The sequence below is a fragment of the Taudactylus pleione genome, unplaced genomic scaffold, assembly GCF_031769625.1.
Source record: "Taudactylus pleione unplaced genomic scaffold, aTauple2 ptg001807l, whole genome shotgun sequence".
Taxonomy (NCBI): Eukaryota; Metazoa; Chordata; class Amphibia; order Anura; family Myobatrachidae; genus Taudactylus; species Taudactylus pleione.
In genome coordinates, this window is record NW_028286204.1 from 82,159 (window position 1) to 102,173 (window position 20,015).

General features: G+C 42.3%; 1 protein-coding gene across 3 annotated transcripts; it reads left to right on the forward strand.

Moving 5' to 3' along the window:
* The first annotated feature begins 1,585 nt into the window (after positions 1–1,585).
* Positions 1,586–18,924, forward strand: LOC148436332 (vitellogenin-A2-like). Of its 3 annotated transcripts, XM_088465032.1 has the most exons (36): positions 1,586–1,625; positions 1,845–1,865; positions 3,170–3,321; positions 3,688–3,939; positions 4,047–4,208; positions 4,290–4,438; positions 5,035–5,185; positions 6,718–6,875; positions 8,168–8,333; positions 8,503–8,628; positions 9,331–9,549; positions 9,659–9,882; positions 10,029–10,126; positions 10,210–10,334; positions 11,158–11,259; positions 11,331–11,450; positions 11,546–11,735; positions 11,825–11,918; positions 12,078–12,263; positions 12,668–12,815; positions 12,906–13,125; positions 13,216–13,385; positions 13,475–13,889; positions 13,938–14,098; positions 14,215–14,265; positions 15,065–15,148; positions 15,233–15,445; positions 15,549–15,691; positions 16,149–16,287; positions 16,408–16,543; positions 16,637–16,823; positions 17,505–17,599; positions 17,693–17,790; positions 17,930–18,089; positions 18,358–18,513; positions 18,809–18,924. In XM_088465032.1, exons 1-36 carry the CDS (start codon positions 1,586–1,588, stop codon positions 18,922–18,924), a joined length of 5,427 nt encoding a protein of 1,808 aa, XP_088321158.1. The 3 variants fall into 3 exon arrangements, with proteins under 3 accessions (XP_088321158.1, XP_088321157.1, XP_088321159.1); XM_088465031.1 differs by having other exon boundaries at positions 13,475–14,098; XM_088465033.1 differs by lacking the exons at positions 1,586–1,625; positions 1,845–1,865 and having other exon boundaries at positions 3,178–3,321; positions 13,475–13,932; positions 13,996–14,098.
* The last annotated feature ends 1,091 nt before the right edge of the window (positions 18,925–20,015 follow it).

Sequence of the window (20,015 nt, forward strand, 5' to 3'; positions counted from 1 at the left end):
TGCCATCCGCATGCCACCATCGCCATCTCGAGTTACCATCCACAGGCCATCCTTACCATCTCTAGCTGCCATCTGCAAGCCACCCTCACCATCTCTTTTTGCCATCCGCATGCCACCCTCACCATCTCTAGCTGCCATCTGCAAGCCACCCTCACCATCTTGAGTTACCATCCACATGCCACCATCGCCATCTCGAGTTACCATCCACAGGCCATCCTTACCATCTCTAGCTGCCATCTGCAGTCCACCCTCACCATCTCTAACTGTCATCCCCATGCCACCCTCACCATCTCTAGCTGCCATCCATAGGCCACCCTTGGCATCTCCAGTTGCCATCCACAGGGCACCTTCAGCATCTCCAGCTGCCATCCGCAGGCAACCCTCACCATCTCTAGTTGCCATCCGCATGCCACCCTCACCATCTCTAGCTGCCATCCACATGCCACCCTCGCCATCTCTAGTTGCCATCTGCAAGCCACCCTTGCCATCTCTAGTTACCATCCTCAGGCCACCCTCACCATCTCTAACTGCCATCTGCAAGCCACCCTCACCATCTCTAGTTGCCATCCTCAGGCCACCCTCACCATCTCTAGTTGCCATCCACATGCCACCCTCACCATCTCTAGTTGCCATCCTCAGGCCACCCTCACCATCTCTAGCTGCCATCTGCAAGGCACCCTCACCATCTCTTTTTGCCATCTGCATGCCACCCTCACCATCTCTAGCTGCCATCTGCAAGCCACCCTCACCATCTCTAGCTGCCATCCGCAGGACACCCTCGCCATCTCTAGCTGCCATCCGCAAGCCACCCTTGCCATCTCTAGCTGCCATCCGCATGCCTCCCAACAGTAATCCTAAAAGCTCAGACAGAAGTCAGCTTCCTACATCCAATTTTAACACAATTTTTATGCAGAGAGACATTATAATATTTAGAAATAAGAAAGAAAGTTAAACATAACTGGGGAAAACAAGGGGATTTAGCCATGATATATTATATATTATATAATGAACGTGCTTATCGCTATAGGGAATAGGGGCCCATTGTCACTAGAGGGACCAAATATAATACAAACCATTTATGTCACCTGCAGACGGCTTATTCAATAAATGTATAATACAACAAGCTACACTATGGATGTAACGATGGTGCATAGGTCTGAGCTTATGTGATGACTATGCAGGGTTAATCTGACTTGGTACATTTTCATCCCCAAAGACAGGTCACGGTGACCGGGGCAAAGTTTAATATAACGTGGACCTTATCTAAAACAAGTAACTATTTTCCAAAATAAATACAATATAATATGAAACCTATGCTATATATCTAATATATTTCTCCCTATATAGAAAAAATATAAATATAAATGTCATACAAATATGTAATTCTAAATCAGTATTAATATAAAAAATTCAGTCTGTGTTCTTTTAGTTTGGTGTAAGGTTAATGGTTGATTCAGGAGATTTCCAGCCAAACCCGATAAGGACCCAATAATGTGCCAAAAATTATGTGTTCAAAATCTGCTGTTTGCCAGAGCGTTTGCTATAAATACGCCGGCCGGTTCTGTGTCAGCTATTCACCATCATCATGAGGGGAATCATCCTAGTACTGCTGCTCGCACTAGCGGGTGAGTTGTCTGCAGGAGATGAAGCTGCCTTATTAGTAGCTTCAGAGATAAGCGACATTATTTTGTTGGAGATACAAAGTTACTTCTTATTATACATATTATAGGAATTAATCAATATTACAGTCTTATAAAAATTTGTATTTATTTTTATTTTTTTTTACATTTCCCTTGTTCATTATATAATATCTAATGTTAACTTTTATATATATTTCTCAACAGGCGCAGAAGAAGGCAATATAGGTAAGAGCTATTGGTCACATGAAGACAGTTTAGCAAATATTAATAAATATTCATAATTTATGTCTCCATTGCATATATGTAATATGTTACCGATTTAGTAAACTTCCATCATAGCTGTTTTATAAATAGCAAAATAAAGGGTATAAGATGAAAAGTATTATAAAAGGGTGCGGAAATACTATTCTGTGTGAATGAACAATACATGGGCAAGACACCACAAACCTACCAATCATTATAATCAGCATCATCCCATAATAAAAAGACACATCTTATGATATAGCTGGCTACTAGCAGACCTATATATATATATAGTAATGTGCGCCCTACTATAAATTCTAAGAATATTATTGCTAGCAGATACTACACCATGCCTTAAATATACGTTTTTCTAATGACGTCTGACCTTTTAACGATGACATCACAGCTCACTGCTCATACACATATCAATTACAGGACATTATATTATATTACAAACATTATGGATTCTTCCACTGCAACCTAATTTGCAGAATTGCACAACAAAGGGGGCATTATGTCCTGAAAGATTGTTTTCGGGGTTTTTTTTTTTTGCCAGTAATATTATCCCCTTTGTATTAATCTTGGAGTTTAAAAAAAAACTGCAACTACTATTAATTTAGCCAAAGTTTTGCAGAACTTTGACCCTTTTCTTAAGACAAAATAAAGTGCCCTGAATGTGCTTAAACCAGAGTAAAGATGTGCAGTCTGGGATCGGTTCAGATTTTCCCGCCAAGTTCTGTTTTTTCCCGCTTTGATTTCAGGTCTCAGAAAGAGCCATCATGGACAAACATCATCTTTCATGGACTTTGTCCATGAAAGATGATGTTTGCCCATGAAAGATGACATTTTGCCTCATTCTGAGACCCGAAATTTGGCAAGAAAAATCAGAACTTGGCGGGGAAATCCGAACCAATCTGAGCATGCATATCTCTAAACCAGAGGTTCCCAAACTTGGTCCTCAAGGCACCCTAACAGTTCAGGTTTTAAGGATATTCATGCTTGACCACAGGTGACCTAAGTCAATTTGATTTAACCACCTGTGCTTAACCATGGATATCTCTAAAACCTGAACTGTTGGGGTGCCTCGAGAACAGTGTTTGGGCACCACTGGCCTATTAGATACCTGCTCTGTGCTTTCAGATACGCCATGACTTGTAGGTGGCTACTTCTGTCCTGTATGTCAGCTGCACATTGAGATTTATCATTTTACTATGTCACATCAGTGTACGTAGATCTTTAACTCTGTGTGTCACCTACTGATAACCTGTGTCCTCTGTCATCCTTAGATCCTACATTCAGTCAGAATAAAATAACACTTTATGACTATGAGGCATTTATAATGACTGGGCTTCCAGAAAATGAATTTGTCCGTGCCGGAATTAACATAGCCTGCAAGCTGGAAATCAGTCCCTATGCCCAGAGAATGTTCCTTCTAAAGGTAAAAAGAAAAACACAAATCTCTCTCCATAGAGAGTTATCATTTGACCCAGAAAATGTTTTAAAGACTTCACTTCCACCTTGTCACCCTACTCCCCCCCATCTATATCCACCATCAGAGGTCTTACTGGCCCCTGTCCTGGTGGACTATGGTAAACCTTCATTTTGACCATTTATTTACAATGGCTTCCATTCCAGAACGTCTCCATCTCTAGTTTAGGTGAAATGACGTTTGGAAGTGTCTGTGCTGTTTTACTAACCTGTAGCTTCTCAGTTGAAGATCTGCCTCTGAGAACCCGGCTAGGTTTATATTAGCTAAGAAGGTGATATAAGCCGCCAGATCTACTGCAATGTTCCTCTCTTTTAGGTCCAATCTCTCAACATAAAAGAAATCAACGGTGCGTGGCCAAAAGACCCATTCACGCGTTCCTCCAAGCTGAGCCAGACAGTCGCCGAGCAGTTTGTGAAGCCAATCAAGTTTGAGTATCACAATGGAAGAATCGGCAATATTCTCGCCTCTAATGATGTTTCCGAGACTGTGGTCAACTTGTACAAAGGCATCCTCAGCTTGTTCCACGTCAACATCAAGAAGTCGCAGAATGTGTATGACCTGCAGGAGGTTTGTGCTAATGACATTGCATGGTCTACTCTTAACCATTCTTCAAAACCATTTAGGTTTCCATGCATGTTGTGCGCTCCCTAATCTATCCATTCCTAACCCCACAGTCCAGCATCGGAGGTGTCTGCCACACCAGGTACGTGATTCAGGATAACCAGAGAGGAGATCAGATGGTTCTTGTAAAGTCCGTTGATTACAATAACTGCCAAGAGAAAGTAGCAAAGAATATTGGGATGGCTTTCCTGGAACACTGCCCGTCCTGCAAACAGGTAGGTTCTTGTTCATGTGAAAGTTCTAAAGATGACGAGAAGACCCTGCCCCTGACTCACGGCATTTGTTGTATGATCTAGTTGCACCAGAACGTACGTGATGCTGCAACCTACACCTACAAGTTAAAGAACCGGGAACACAACACCATCATCATGCAGGTGACCTCTGAAGAGATCATCCACTACTCTCCATTCCAGGAACGTAACGGTGGAGCCATCACAGAAGCCAAGTGAGTAATGTCATGGAAAAAGAAACCACTCAACTTATTTGTTCTGCTTATTGCAATCATTAATGTGCAAAGCTGGGAAATTCATTTTTTCATCTTAAGTTATACTGTATAACACATATCTCCATAAGCACCCAGGAGAGGCAGATGTTCCATCAGCTGGATCCATACCCATGAGCCTGCAGCCCACCACTAGGAGCCAGTGACATCATTATGGCTTAGTCACGTCTATGGCTCCTGTGAATGTATTAACTGCAAATGCAAAAAAACAGTGACTGGCCTAGTTCCACACAGTATGGCTGTGATTGGGGGAGATGTGTCACCCCTTCACAGGAGGACAAGTGGAGGTGTTTCCCACAGCAACCAATCAGATTATAGCTTTTGTTTCTCAAGCACAGTCTATAAAATGACAGCTAGAAGCTGATTCGTTGCTGTGGGCAACACCTCTACGTCTCTTGAGAAGGTTTGGTGCATAGGATTGTCTGCTAGAAAGTCTCTATAACACAGGGACGATTGGGAGCTGTTATGTCCTGGTCATTTATATCACAGGCAAAACCTACAACCAGAAAAGTCAATTTACAACATTTCTTCTCTTTCAGGCAAATACTAACCTGGACAGGAATGAAGAGCTACCAGCAAAATCCCCCTCAGGTTCAGCTCCAGAGCCGCGGGAACCTCCATTATAACTTTGCAGATGAAATAAACCAGATTCCTTTTGTTCTAGTAAAGCCCAAGAGCCTTGAGGCACAGGTACTGCATTCTGTAAAGGGGTATACACATCTCCACAGCTTCCCCATAATCACTAGGTATACCTACCAAGTGCAAAACAAGCCACTCTTTTACCCAACCAAACCCCTCCCTCTGCACCCCAAAACACATTCGCATTTACTCCATGCCACCCCACATCCTATCAAGGCTTCCTTTTACTGATCAGTACGGGTCCACCAAGTATTGTGAAATAAGATGGCATTGCTGATAGGATAGATTGTGCAGTTATCAAAATGAAATTAGTAATACAGTCATTAAAATATAAAACCATCCAGTGGTGGAATCAAGAAGACTGAGTATACAGTATGTGACCCTCTGTGGCATTTGCAGTTATTAACCTGCCCAGTATAACCCTCAGTGTCTCTTTTATGTGACATGATTTAGAGCAGGCGTAGGTGCCAGGGGTGCAGCTGCTATGGGCCCCCGTCTTCCTTGTCAGAGTTACATGTGTTATATATATTTTTTATCATTGGGACCTTACAAACATTTGTTATGGGGCCTTCAAATACCTAGTTACACCCCTGCCAAAAAAGGTTGTCCAGATTATTCACCACACCAGAGGTCCAGCCAGAGTATTCACCACACCTGAGGTCCAGCCAGAGTATTCACCACACCAGAGGTCCAGCCAGAGTATTCACCACACAAGAGGTCCAGCCAGAGTATACACCACACCAGAGGTCCAGCCAGAGTATACACCATACCAGAGGTCCAGCCAGAGTATACACCACACCAGAGGTCCAGCCAGAGTATTCACCACATCAGAGGTCCAGCCAGAGTATACACCACACCAGAAGTCCAGCCAGAGTATACACAACACCAGAAGTCCAGCCAGAGTATATACCACACCAGAAGTACAGCCAGAGTATACACAACACCAGAAGTCCAGACAGAGTATTCACCATACCAGAGGTCCAGCCAGAGTATACACCACACCAGAAGTCCAGCCAGAGTATACACCATACCAGAGGTCCAGCTAGAGTATTCACCACACCAGAAGTCCAGCTAGAGTATTCACCACACCAGAAGTCCAGCCAGAGTATACACCACACCAGAAGTACAGCCAGAATATACACAACACCAGAAGTCCAGCCAGAGTATTCACCATACCAGAGGTCCAGCCAGAGTATACACCACACCAGAAGTCCAGCCAGAGTATACACCATACCAGAGGTCCAGCTAGAGTATTCACCACACCAGAGGTCCAGCTAGAGTATACACCACACCAGAAGTCCAGCCAGAGTATACACCACACCAGAAGTCCAGCCAGAGTATACACCACACCAGAAGCCCAGCCAGAGTATACACCACACCAGAGTCCAGCCAATAGTATACACCACACCAGATGTCCAGCCAGAGTATACACCACACCAGAAGTCCAGCCAGAGTATACACCACACCAGAAGTACAGCCAGAATATACACAACACCAAAAAGGGTTTTCCAGCGTATACTATTATTGCTCTGTTCTGCTCATGTTGAATATCAGATAAATACTCAGCTGTTTGCTTCCACCAGATCGTGGAAATCCTGCAGCACATGGTACAGAACAACCAGGAAAAGATCCACAAAGACATCTCAATGAAATTCATAAAGATGGTTCAGCTCATGCGTCATGCAACCCCAGACGTCCTGCAGACCATCTGGAAGCAGTTTGCCTCAAAACCCAAACACAAGTTGGTGGTTCCATATTCTAACAATTTACTAAGTATACTATGGTAGTAATGGAATGAAGTATACTATGGTAGTAATGGAATGAAGTATACTATAGTTGTAATAGAATGAAGTATACATACTATAGTAGTAATGGAATGAAGTATACTATAGTAGTAATGGAATGAAGTATACTATGGTAGTAATGGAATGAAGAATACTTACTATAGTAGTAATGGAATGAAGTATACTATAGTAGTAATGGAATGAAGTATACTATAGTAGTAATGGAATGAAGTATACTATGGTAGTAATGGAATGATGTATACTATGGTAGTAATGGAATGAAGTATACTATGGTAGTAATGGAATGATGTATACTATGGTAATATGTATATGAAATAGGACTATTTGTAGATCATCTGCATGAAATCTGAGGCTGTCACTACAAAACCTTTTATTGTCACATTTAAAGACATTGGAGCTCATTTATAAAACGATGATATGCTGTAACCCACAGAAACCAATCAGATTTCAGCTTTCATTAGTATACCTACACTGTACTGCAAAAAAACCTGACACCTGATTGGTTGCTATAGGTTACAGCACATCACAGTATTGTTTATATTATATAAGTCCATCGACAAACTACTGAAAGACGCAAACCTCTCAGAAACTCATCCAGGAGTGATCAGACTTTTGGACTCAGTGATCTACTTTCAATTCTTTGTAATCTAGCATATTATATAATGTGATAGTTACATAAGGTCACTGGGCAGACTAAATGTAAAATAACATAAAATCATATATTAATTTGATAAACTTTTTGGTGGCTTAGGAAGCCCCGACAGGTGGCTGGGTGGCGAGTTAAGTCCGCCTGACGTTATTAGGGAAGGATCTTGCTTACAGGGAAGAGGAAGCATCTGTCTTGGCTGGCAGCTGTGGTCGAGATTAGCCTAACAACCGGCCACGATCTACCAGTAGATGGATTACGCCCACTTGTCTGGTCAAACTGGTCTGCTCTAGTCTATACTATCGCCATAAAAAGGAGCTTTCACGTAATATCTGCAGGGTGTAAAAGCTTAAAGACTTTCAAGTCCTATACCCTCTCCCTTACTAGGAGAACTGGCTTCCTAATGAAACAGGCACTGCCACCCAAATGCTGGTGATGTCACCAATGGCGTTTAGAGATGGAGGCTAAAATGTCATGCTTTTCCTTAGATATTAGATGCTATGCTGAATCCCCTTAGATGATATAATATGCACACTTTGGCAGTTACTGTGGATTATTGACTGTGATATCTCTGTATCCCAGACTTTGGATCCTGCAAGCGCTCCCTATGAGTGGCACTGCGGACTGCATGAAGTTCACCCATCAAATTATTCGCAACGGGGAAGTGTCCATCGTAGAGGCAGTCCCACTGCTTTCTCTTCTTTTGCACAACGCCAGAGGCAACCAGCGGGCACTGCAGATCGCTCTCGTGAGTATTACACAAAGCACAAATACTAATTCCACCATCATCAATCCTTACAATCCCTAAAATAGTTACTTAAATCAGACTTTACAGCAACTTTACCATCAAAATGACAAATGTACTAGTTTCCTAAAAGACAAAAATAGATTTAAAGTACACTTACTTTCATTTCTAGGAAATATTACAAGATTCCAGAATTCAGAAGAACCCAACGTTGCACAAAACTGTTATCCTCGCATACGGTTCTTTGGTGAAGAAATTCTGCTCTCACTTGTCTACTTGTCCTGAGTCAGCTCTGGAGGTGAGTGATCTATTAACATAAGTCAAGTACTATGTTTGTGTATAGAGGAAACAACACATTCAGAGATAATAAGTAATTTGTATGTAACTGAGCCCGTCACCTGCAGCTATTTTTTGAGATTAGCCAATATTCATGAGAACGCAGCAGCCTACCACGGCACAAGGGTCCAGAGACATCACAGGTTTACTCACACTAGGGCAGCCATTTTCTGAGATTAGCCAATATTCATGAGAAGGTAGCCTACCACTGCTCAAGGATCCAGTGACATCACTGAGGTTTACTTACACTAGGGCAGCCATTTTCTGAGATTAGCTAATGTTCATGAGAAGGTAGCCTACCACTTCTCAAGGATCCAGTGACATCACTGAGGGTAACTTACACTAGGGCAGCCATTTTCTGAGATTAGCCAATATTCATGAGAAGGTAGCCTACCACTGCACAAAGATCCAGTGATATCACTGAGGTTTACTTACGCTAGGGCAGCCATTTTCTGAGATTAGCTAATATTCATAAAACTACATCCTATCAACTACTCCGTACAAATCATGGTTATCACGGAGGAATTAGGAACATAGATAACACATATATAGCTATGTGATCAGCAATCTGTTATATTTTAGAACAAAATTATACACATTTATACAATATAATGGAAATAAATTAAGCTGTTCTTAAAATATGCTCCTTTGTCTCCTTTTCTAGCCACTCCACGATTTAGCAGCTGAAGCCCTCCACAAGGTCCATGAAGAGGACATGGCCATAGCATTGAAGGCTCTGGGTAATGCCGGGCAGCCTGCAAGCATCAAGCGGATTCAGAAATTTTTGGTGGGATTTTCCTCCAGTTCACTTCAACTTTCAGTGAGGATCAGGGTTGATGCCATTATGTCTCTGAGGAACATAGGCAAGGTGGATCCCCGCAAGGTAACAGAGATACCATAGATTTGCTGTAGGTGAATTTATAATGGTTAGGAGTGGGAATGCCACCATCTCTTTCTTAGAGAGCTGAAATTGTAAATATTGTACATTGTAGGTTCAAGATACCTTACTGCAAGTCTACCTGAACATCAATGCCCGCACTGAGGAGCGAATGATGGCTGCTTTGGCCTTATTTGAGACCAAGCCCAGCTTTGCCATGATTACCAACATCGCCAATGTGGCTGTTCGAGAGAGCAAAGCCAACTTACAACTGGCCAGCTTTGTCTACTCTCAACTGAAAGCTTTGGCTAAGAGCACTGTCCCTCAGCTGGAGCCACTGTAAGTACCGGGCACAGACAGAATCATATTAGCATGTACAACTGTCAGATTGCCAGCAATGCAGTTCATGCGCTCAACCAAAATCATGCAAATGTCAGTAACACAAGGACCAGTCCACATTACTAATGGCGCTGTGTTTCCTCCAGGGCTGCCGCCTGCAGTGTTGCTCTAAAACTGTTCAATCCAAGTATTGATAGTCTAGGATATCGCTACAGTAAAGTAATCCGTTTAGACATATTCAAATGTAAGTATACGGGAAGCCATTGGTACCGTAACTGGGACAATATGCGCTATGTCCATGTACTAAACTTTCCTCTCTCATGCAAGACTCCCTGATGTCCGGCGCTGCAGCAAAGCTCCACATCATGAACAGCGCAAGCACCATGTTCCCTGTGTTCTTAATGGCTAAAGTAAGAGCGTATGTGGCAGGAGCAGAGGTCGACGCAATAGAGGTAAATATAACGGATTCACTTTATAATATATATCAAGAAAATTTAAAACACGTCTAGAAAGAGTTCATCTCCTAATTTTCGATGGAAAAAAATTTAATAAAAAAATAAATTTGGTGAAGTTTACATTTTTTTCCAGTTGTCTTACAACTAATACTTTTTAATTAAACTATAGCAACACAGTAAAATATATATATATATATATATATATATATATATATATATATATATATATATATATATTTTTTAAACACACATTATGTATTATAATACAATTTTTATTGCATTGGATATACTCCCTTGCATTGCAGTCTTACACACATACTAAATAATATCAGATACTAGGTATATTACATGGTGAATATTAAACAAGCGAGGCGGTACTGTACAGACGTCAACACACAACACATAATCAGATTAGCATAGCTGACAGGACAAGTAAAATAAATATAAATTCTCAACAAATAGAGAATGAGATCTAACCTTGAGAGCTGCATTTATCATGCAGAATAAGAAAAGTGTATGTACCGTAGCTGTCCAAATATACAGAATGTCACCACACCCCGGCTGCACGGCGAGGGGGGCGGTTGTGTGACATAGCCCATACATAAATGCATCCTGTTTTCACGGCAAGGGACTTTATGCACTGCCATTTGAAAAAAGGGACAATTAATAAGAATATAATGGTGACTAAATTAATTTTTACAAATATTAATAAACACTTTGACCTCAGTACAGCGACTTTTAGTGTCTATAATCATTTATCTGATCTCAACAAAATGTGTGCAGAAGAGACTGATAGGAAATATGTCCTTAATCCCCGTAGGTGGGTATAAGAGGAGAAGGAATAGAGCAGATCCTGAGGAAGCAAGACATTCAGTTCGCTGATTTACCAATGCATAAGAAGATCGCCCAGATAGCGAAGCTGGTGAGATATTTCTCTACTTTCCTTTCAATCCTGATTTGCCATTACGGCTGTAACTGAGCTTCTCTCCACAGCTAAAGGGATTCCGAGGCCAGCCGTCCCAGACCCCATTGATATCGGGATACATCAAAATCTTTGGCCAGGAGCTCTTCTTTGATAATATCAGTAAGGAAACAATACAGACTTTAACTCGGGTAAGAAGAACCCAGCATTTACTATGACCTATAGCTGCATTTTGGTCTATGCTTGTATTTTTTTCTAATGTTTGTAACCGGTCTGTTCCCTTCAGGCACTGAACGAGCCAGCAGAAAGACACATCACAGTGAAGAATATCCTGACCAAGCTTTTGAATGGATTAGTCACCCAATACGCCCGTGCCATCATGGCTGTCGAGACCCGTCACATCGTGCCAACTACTGTTGGTTTGCCCATGGAGTTTAGCTGGTACACCACTGCTGTGGTCAATTCCCCTGTCAATAGTAGGTAGACCTGAATGCAATTTCGAACTTGTCCAATCATGTGGTGTATAAGCATCGCATTCACCATTATTGTACCTTCCTTGCTACAGTTGACGTAAAAATGACTCCAAGCTACTCGCCAGACTTCAGTCTTACTCAGCTCTTAGAATCTCAGCTACAGATCAACGCAGAGGTCAACCCCAGGTGAGAACAAAGTTATTATGTCCATCATTCCCGTACCTAACAAAGCTGCTCATAGGATTAATGAAGGCAACGGAATAAAAGCAGCTGGAAATAATGGAATAATGGAATAATGGAATATGTTAACATCTATCAATCCTGTGTTCTTCATTTTAATAACAGTTTCTTGATTCATGCGGTGTCAACCATGGGAATTAACACGCCCTTAATCCAGAGTGGAATTGAATTTCACGCCAAGACACTTACAAACGTCCCAGCCAAAGTCACTGCCCATGTGGATATGAAGGACAGGAATATTAAAATTGAATCACAACCCTGCCAGCAAGAGGATGACCTACTGCAAATCAGGTATTTTTTTTTGGGGGGGGGTTTGTAAAGGGAAAGGTGTAGAGTGCATCTGTTACATACAAGTAGTGGAGACAGCCATTGAGTGAGTTGAAGCGGCAGTCATTAGAATTCAGCCCATTAATCCAACAGGAAGCAGTCACATCACCAAGGCATAATGTAGGTACTTCAGTGATGCAAATGGTGGGCCGCATTCCCAATGCCTTAGTGAGCCATCCGTTCTATGTGATCTTATTGGCTGAATATTGGTTCAGGCCATAAAGTCTCTGGAAAGGATGGAATCACATGAATATGGCTTCTTTCAGTTGAATAAATAAGAGAAAGTGAGTTTGAGAGATAAAGAAACTGGTAATTCCAATATGGTATCACATAAAGCTGCGGCTGATCTTCTTGCTCAATTTCCGTAGAGCACAGACATACGCCATCACAAGAAACATTGAAGATCTGGATGCAGCTAAGAAGACACAACTTGTGCCCAAATCATCTAGTCAAGACATACTGAGGAAGCGCTTCGAGTCCACTGGGAGAACTTCCACCGAAGGAGCCAGCATGATGGTAACCAACAAGGAATTCCCTAGAACTCAGGGAAGAATGTACATATGTCCATCTCTGTCAACCACCATTTTCTTCTCCTTTTATTTTTAGGATGATTCTTCAGAAATTGGGTCCAAGAAATATGTGGGTCTAGCCAGCATACAACATCATCAATATTCACCTGCTCAGTTGTTCCACTTCTGTCTTAAAATCCCCAAGCTTCCACTCCATGTTTGTCTCAAACACCAATCCCGCAATGCCGGGTCCCGCAAACATTCCCTACTCTATCAAGTGGTGGGATCTCATGAGACCAAAATCACAATCAAGCCAGGTTGGTGGTCCTGGCCTCTTATATAACAGCTGTATACACGGAGGTGATGTTTCTGAGTCTGTGTGACCCCTGGTGTATGTACCCTTACAGCTCATTCCGATGGAGCCATAGAGAAAATACAAATCGAAATAACCTATGGACCCAAAGCAGCCTCAAAGGTAATTGCCCTGGTTGATGTAGAGGATAAAGAAGGAGACCAGCTTGAGGGATCTGAGGTCCATAAGAGGCTGAGGACAATCCTGGGAATAGATGACTTTGCAGTAAGTACTATTCAGGCAGAATGGGTGGTACTGCGTTTCCGTACAAATTGTGGCCTTCATAACCCATTTTCTTCCTTATTCACCCGCAGGCCAGGAATGAAAGTCTGCGCCAGAAGAAGAACAAACACCACAATCCTAGCAAACATCACAAACAACACCAGACACTGGCTGCAGATGGTGTAGAAACTACACTGAGGCGTGATGTGTCATCTTCATCGTCGTCTTCTTCTAGCTCTTCATCCTCTTCCTCATCTTCAGCGAATGGTGCAAAGGATAAAAGTAGACAACGAGGCCAGCAGCCCAGCAGTCAGTCCAGCAGCAGCAGCAGCAGACAGGGCCACAGAAACAAGCAGGGAGATGATCAGGAGAACCGGGGCCATAAGACGAGAACCAGCTCTAGCAGCAGTAGTAGTAGTAGTAGCAGCAGTAGCAGCAGCAGTGACAGAAGAGGAGGACGAAGGAATAGACACAGCAGCAGTAGCAGCAGCAGCAGTAGTAGCAGCAGTAGTAGCAGCAGCAGCAACGAAAGTAACAACAGACACCGTAAGCCAGGTGATAACAACAGAAGCAGCAGCAGTAGTAGCAGCAGCAGCAATTCTGCTAGGGACAGCAAGAACAGGCAACAGCAAAAGGATCAAGCAAGGCAACATGGCAAGAAGAGCAGCAGCAGCAGCAGTAGCAGCAGCAGCACTGACCAGTCGTCCAGAGGCACGGTAGGTGCCTATACATATACTGTATGTCTATATATACATAAATATAATGCGTCATGATTAAATGTACTGTTATCTTTGAAATACTATATATCCATTAACTCTCTTTGTACTTCCAGAGACATAGAGAATTTTACGACCTTCGCTTCAGGCCAGTAAAGACGCAAAGAGTAAGTGTCCAGTGATGGGGCGATTTCTATTTCTGGCGAGGGTAGAGTTGAGCGAAGTGGTGGTGGAATATCGCACAGATCGACCTTGGTGGTGGGACAGACTGTTTCTTTATAGAAACATAGAATTTGACGGCAGATAAGAACCACTTGGCCCATCTAGTCTGCCCCATTTTTAAACATATTGATACCACAACCGTTATTGATCCCTACTTCTTCTGAAGGATATCCTTATGTCTATCCCATGGATGTTTACATTGCTCTACTGTCTTATCCTCTACCACCTCTGATGGGAGGCTATTCCACTTGTCCACTACCCTTTCTGTGAGGTAATTTTTCCTCAAATTTCCCCTGAAACCCCCCCCCAGTCTCAGAACATGTCCTCTTGTTCTAATACTTCTCTTTCTTTGAAGAATGTCTCCTTCCTTTACCTTGTTAAACCCCTTTATGTATTTGAACGTTTCTGTCATGTCCCCCCTATCCCTTCTCTGCTCCAAACTATACATATTACGATCTTTTAGTCTTTGCCGGTACGTTTTGTGGTCTAGGCCTTGCACCATATTAGTTGCCCTTCTTTCCTTCATCATCTCACAGAATGATGCAGAACTATATTACAGTGTGTTTCCTAGTGAGAGCCACCTGCATGTTACAGACACAGGCTACATCCACGGAGACAAAATATGGCCGCCCTTTGCTGATGGATGGAACAGCCCCCGGCCAGGGAACATTCATCAAGCTGTTACTGTAGATCAGTATAGATAAGTGAGGTAATCTGACACGAGTCGCTGTTTTATTTACCTAGACTACCAGCAAGCTGCAGGCATCGTCATCGTCTAGCTCTTCATCCTCCAGCAGCAGCAGCAGCGCTTCCAGACCCACCCACAAGGTAGACGTTGTGCCAACACAGATTCGGGCTAAACTATTGTCACTTTCTTGGACCTCATTTACTAAGGTACATTTACTGTTCTAGGGAAGATTCATGGGCGACAACAAGCCCCCATCGCTAGTTGTCACTGTTCGAGCCATCAGAAATGACAACATGCGTCAGGGATACCAGCTGATCGTCTATGCAGATTATTTCAACGCCAAGCCCCATGTCCAGGCCTACATTGTGGACTTCACCAAGTCAAGCAGATGGAGAGCTTGCCTCAACGCCGAGGTTCTGAGTGGTCATAAGGCAGAGGTACTGCAAAGCCTTCTCCTCTCCATCAGCCAATAGGAGAGATGGTTCTGACATGTTTCATTCCCCAATACGATTTAACATCTCATTATTTTCACTCATTTAGGCCAGTCTGAGGTGGGGACAGAACTGCCAGGATTACAAGATCATTGCTAAAGCTGAGACCGGTCACCTGGCTAATCAGCCGGCACTGAAAGTCGCCGTACAATGGCCAAAAGTACCATCCAAACTGAAGTCTGCTGCCTCATTGTACGTAGTCATCATCAATATAATATTATTATTATTATTTATTAATAATAATTAGAGATAAAGCTGTTTCTCATTTATGAAACAGAGAAGCCTAGAAAGCTTAATAGGATGTGGTATGAAAAGTCGACTTTCAGAATGTCGACACCAGAATGTGGACAGGTTCTGAATATCGACATGGACATTAGATCGACAGGCGATATGTCGCCTTTCACAAATGTTGACATGGTTAAAATGTCAACATGCCGACATCAGAATGTAGACATACATTTTTGCCTAAACCTAACCCTAAAAATAACACAAAAAAGTACCGTCATCATCCAGTTGTCGAAATGTTAAATGTCAACATCCTTTTGTCGGCATTGTGTCCATGTGGACATTCTGTCTGTCCAGGTCCCGCCTGATAGATAGCCTTGTAGCATGTTTTGGACGTGTGTTAATGATCCATCATTTGCTCCAGTGTTTCAGACTTTATCCCGGGAGCAGCGTACTTATTAGGGTTCTCTGAGAGGTATAAGAAGAATGCGCAGCATCAAGCCAAACTTATAGTGTCCCTGAGTTCTCCACGCACTGTTGATGTTATTATCCAGATACCGCGGGTAAATGAATTATCCTTCTATATTTTGTTACAGCGTTTATAAAGTAACATACAAGTTTTATTTGCAGAGTAATAATAATAATGATATATATGTGGGGTTTTTATCATTCCATGGCTACAGCTGACAATGTTCTACAGAGCTCTCAGACTCCCGATCCCAATCCCAGACCGACGCATTGCACAAAACGAAATCCTACAAGCGCCGACATGGAACGTGCTGGCTGAAGCTCCCCAGCATCTCTTGGAGTCTTTGCAAGGTTGGAGGATGGATTTAAAACACACAAAATAAAAAAAACAGATATTTTAGCGCAGCCATTTTTACGCGAGAAATGTCACTTATGTCTTACCAGGCCAATGTAAGGTCACCGACAGCAGCATTACAACCTTTGATGGCGTGAGTCTGGCCTACGCAATGCCTGAACACTGCTACCACATCCTGGCGCAAGACTGCAGCGATGAGCTGAAATTCATGGTGATGATGAGAAAGTCCAAACTGCACCCAGAACACAAAGACATTAACATTAAACTTGGACATTAGTAAGTACGGGGGGGGGCTGCAAGTGTCCGAACTGTCCTGATGCCACGGCTTGTGGGCAAAGTCCTGCTAGGTATCCGGGAATGCTGGGGTTTTACATTGGACTGGTGCCCTTCCATAACCCATAGATGAGATGGACTATTGTCCATGAAAACTTAGAAGGATACCGGAGGCCTTATTGCTGGGATGTATAGGGAAATGTTGCATGTGTCTGTAAGCCCCCGAGGATATATTGGCGAAAACACTATAAAAATAAGTTTAGAGGCACAAAGTAATACAGATGTATTTAGATGTAATGAAGATTCAAACAACTGAAACCACATATATATGGCACAGTATCATTTGTAGACTGTGCTAGTGCAGGATTAATGTACTGTATACTGAATTCTGTATATTATTAGTATTCTATTATCATATCAAAAATGTAATGCCCATAGGAATCCTATGTTTCAAGAAAATTATAATTTACATTTTCCCCTGTGATAGTTTCTCTTACACTATATTTTTTTGTTACATTTGGGAATCTTCCCCTCTTAGAATTCTAAATTTTCTCTCTTTAATGGCGGAAACGGAAGCAATGTTCAGACAAACTGAATAACGACCTAATATGAAATAAACATTCCGCAAATAAGATTACAACAAAGCAGCTAACCAGTAAACCTGCTGTATTCTTTCTCATACAGTGACATTCACATGTCTTATAAGAATCAATCTCCAGATATGACAATCAATGGCGTTGCTCTGTTGGAAGACCAGCTTCCATACCGGTCATTTGGCGGTAGGTGATCCCATCTCTTTTACACACATAAATAGGAAATCACACAGGAAGGCAGAGAGTAAATATATGTGTACGTTATATTTCCCTCTGCAGAGCCGGTCGTGGAGATTCTCAGGACAGAAAGCGGTGTGTCCGTCTTAGCACCGGAATACGGTATTGAGACGCTCAGCTACAATGGAGAGTCTGTTCAGGTACATTTAATATTTCCATATATCTGAGGTGTGATTTTATAGTAACGTTCCCCTATTAGTTACAACTACACAGATATCAGATAAGATAACAGCAAATAGCAACCAATAATGGCATGTACCCACCATTGTGCGTTCCCAGGTGGTGCCAGCTCTTTGGATGAAGGGCAAGACATGCGGTGTGTGCGGCCACAATGACGATGAGACGATACAAGCGTTCAAGAGGCCGGATGGTTCTCTGGCTAAGGATGAAAAGAGCCATCTCCATGCTTGGATTCTGCCTGCGCAGTCATGCGCTGAAGGTAGGGACTATCTGTAGTTATGTATCATTAACAGTCACAACACATTCATTCCAGCGCAGAGACTTCCGCAGAGTAATATAAATAAAATAAATAAACATTTTTCTATAGGTAAGAGGTCTGTTCTCATAGATATCCACATCTCTATCTCTGGCCAGCGGTGCCGCATTGGTCAGAAGATGTTACCTCACTGACGTCCTGTCCCAAAGTCAGTGTAGGACACCAGATACCTGCTCCTCTCATTCCCTTATTCCCTTTCTCTTCTCATAAGGTTGCAGTGTTCATCATTCTCTGGTAAAAATCGAGAAGAACATTGAAGGTGAGAGCGCCAAATGTTACTCCGTGCATCCCGTCTTACGTTGCGCCAAAGGATGTTCCCCGGTTACAACCACTGAAGTAACAACTGGATTCCACTGCCTGCCTTCTGGTGAGAATACATTTAATTAATTAAAAAATAAGAGCGATGGCTGTTGTTCAACAAATAGGGACAATTAGTTTAAAAAATAGTTCCAGGGAATATAAGCAGCAAGACGAAATAACATTTACCAGTTTTGCATTTCATATTATGGCAGTCAATGCCTTTTCTACTTGCTATATTATAATATCATCCTCTGTGGATATTTGGCAGCCATTTTAGTATCTGGCAGAGAAGCCATTTTGTGTGTACAGAACTTCCTGCAGCATGGCTCAGCACTTACAATACTTTGCACTTCCCCTCTCAGGAGCTTCTCTGGACCTGGCTGAGACACAAGTCAGCATAGACAAGTCTGAAGACATCACAGAGAAGGTTGAAGCCCACACCTCCTGCTCCTGTGAGAACGCAGCATGTACAGCCTAATCTCACATCCCACCATCGCTATTTCTCTGGAAGTACCTTAATTCCCTGTACCCCACAGAAACATGATTTGCACTTCAGGGTAACCCCAGAAAGTAATCTAGACTTTGTAATGTATTTCATTCCCAATAAAAGTTTGCATTTGAAAATATTTCTTTTCTGGTTTTATTTAAAAATAATTCATGTTGATTTTGTTTTATCTCTGTGTTCTCTTTGCGGTGCTAAACTCAGAGAGAAATCATTTCTATAAAAACTCAATTAGGTAACTTCTAAAAAGGAAAATTGGGGGTGTTTCCCGTAGCAACCAATCAGATTCTAGATATTAGAATCATGTCATCACTGTCCCTGTTACATGCAGCCCTGTCCTCACTAACACATCACTTATATCCTGATATACTCTGTGCTGCTGGGGACCCTGCATCTCCCACTATGGGCCTGATTCAGACTGGGAATAGAGTTAAGGTGCATACACACGTAACGATTTTGTAGCCAACAATTATCTGTCAGATTTTCCCTTGAAAAGTAAACGATTTTTTGAAGTGTAATGAATTATTTTTACAACGATGAACGAAAAATGTTCGTTCCCTTAATGAAAATCGTTCTGTTGGACAGTCTGAAATGAACTACAAACTACAAACGGGAGCGCGCTTGAACGATTTTCGTTCATTGTTATAACTCAGAAACTGAACGATTTTTTTGAACAATTGAACGATAACAACGACGTTATAGTTAAATCGTTCAAAAAATCGTTATGTGTGTACGCACCTTAAGATACAGCAAGTAACTGTACCTGGGCAAACCATGATGCAATACAAGGGATGCAGGTACATACATTATGTGTGCATGCAGGGTAAATACTGGCTGCTGCTGCATGAAGCTCACAGGTGTTGGACAGCTTTATTGTTACACTGCAATTTAGATATCACATTGGACACTTCTCTCCCCAGTGCTTAAAGTGGTCCTAGAGACGTGGTGGAACTCACGACCCCCAGTCTCCCCCTCCCCACCACCTTCATCATCCTATTTTAATGAAGATACAGCGCACGCCACAAAAAGGGGTGTTCAAGCCCACTTTAACCCCTGCCCCTCCCAAA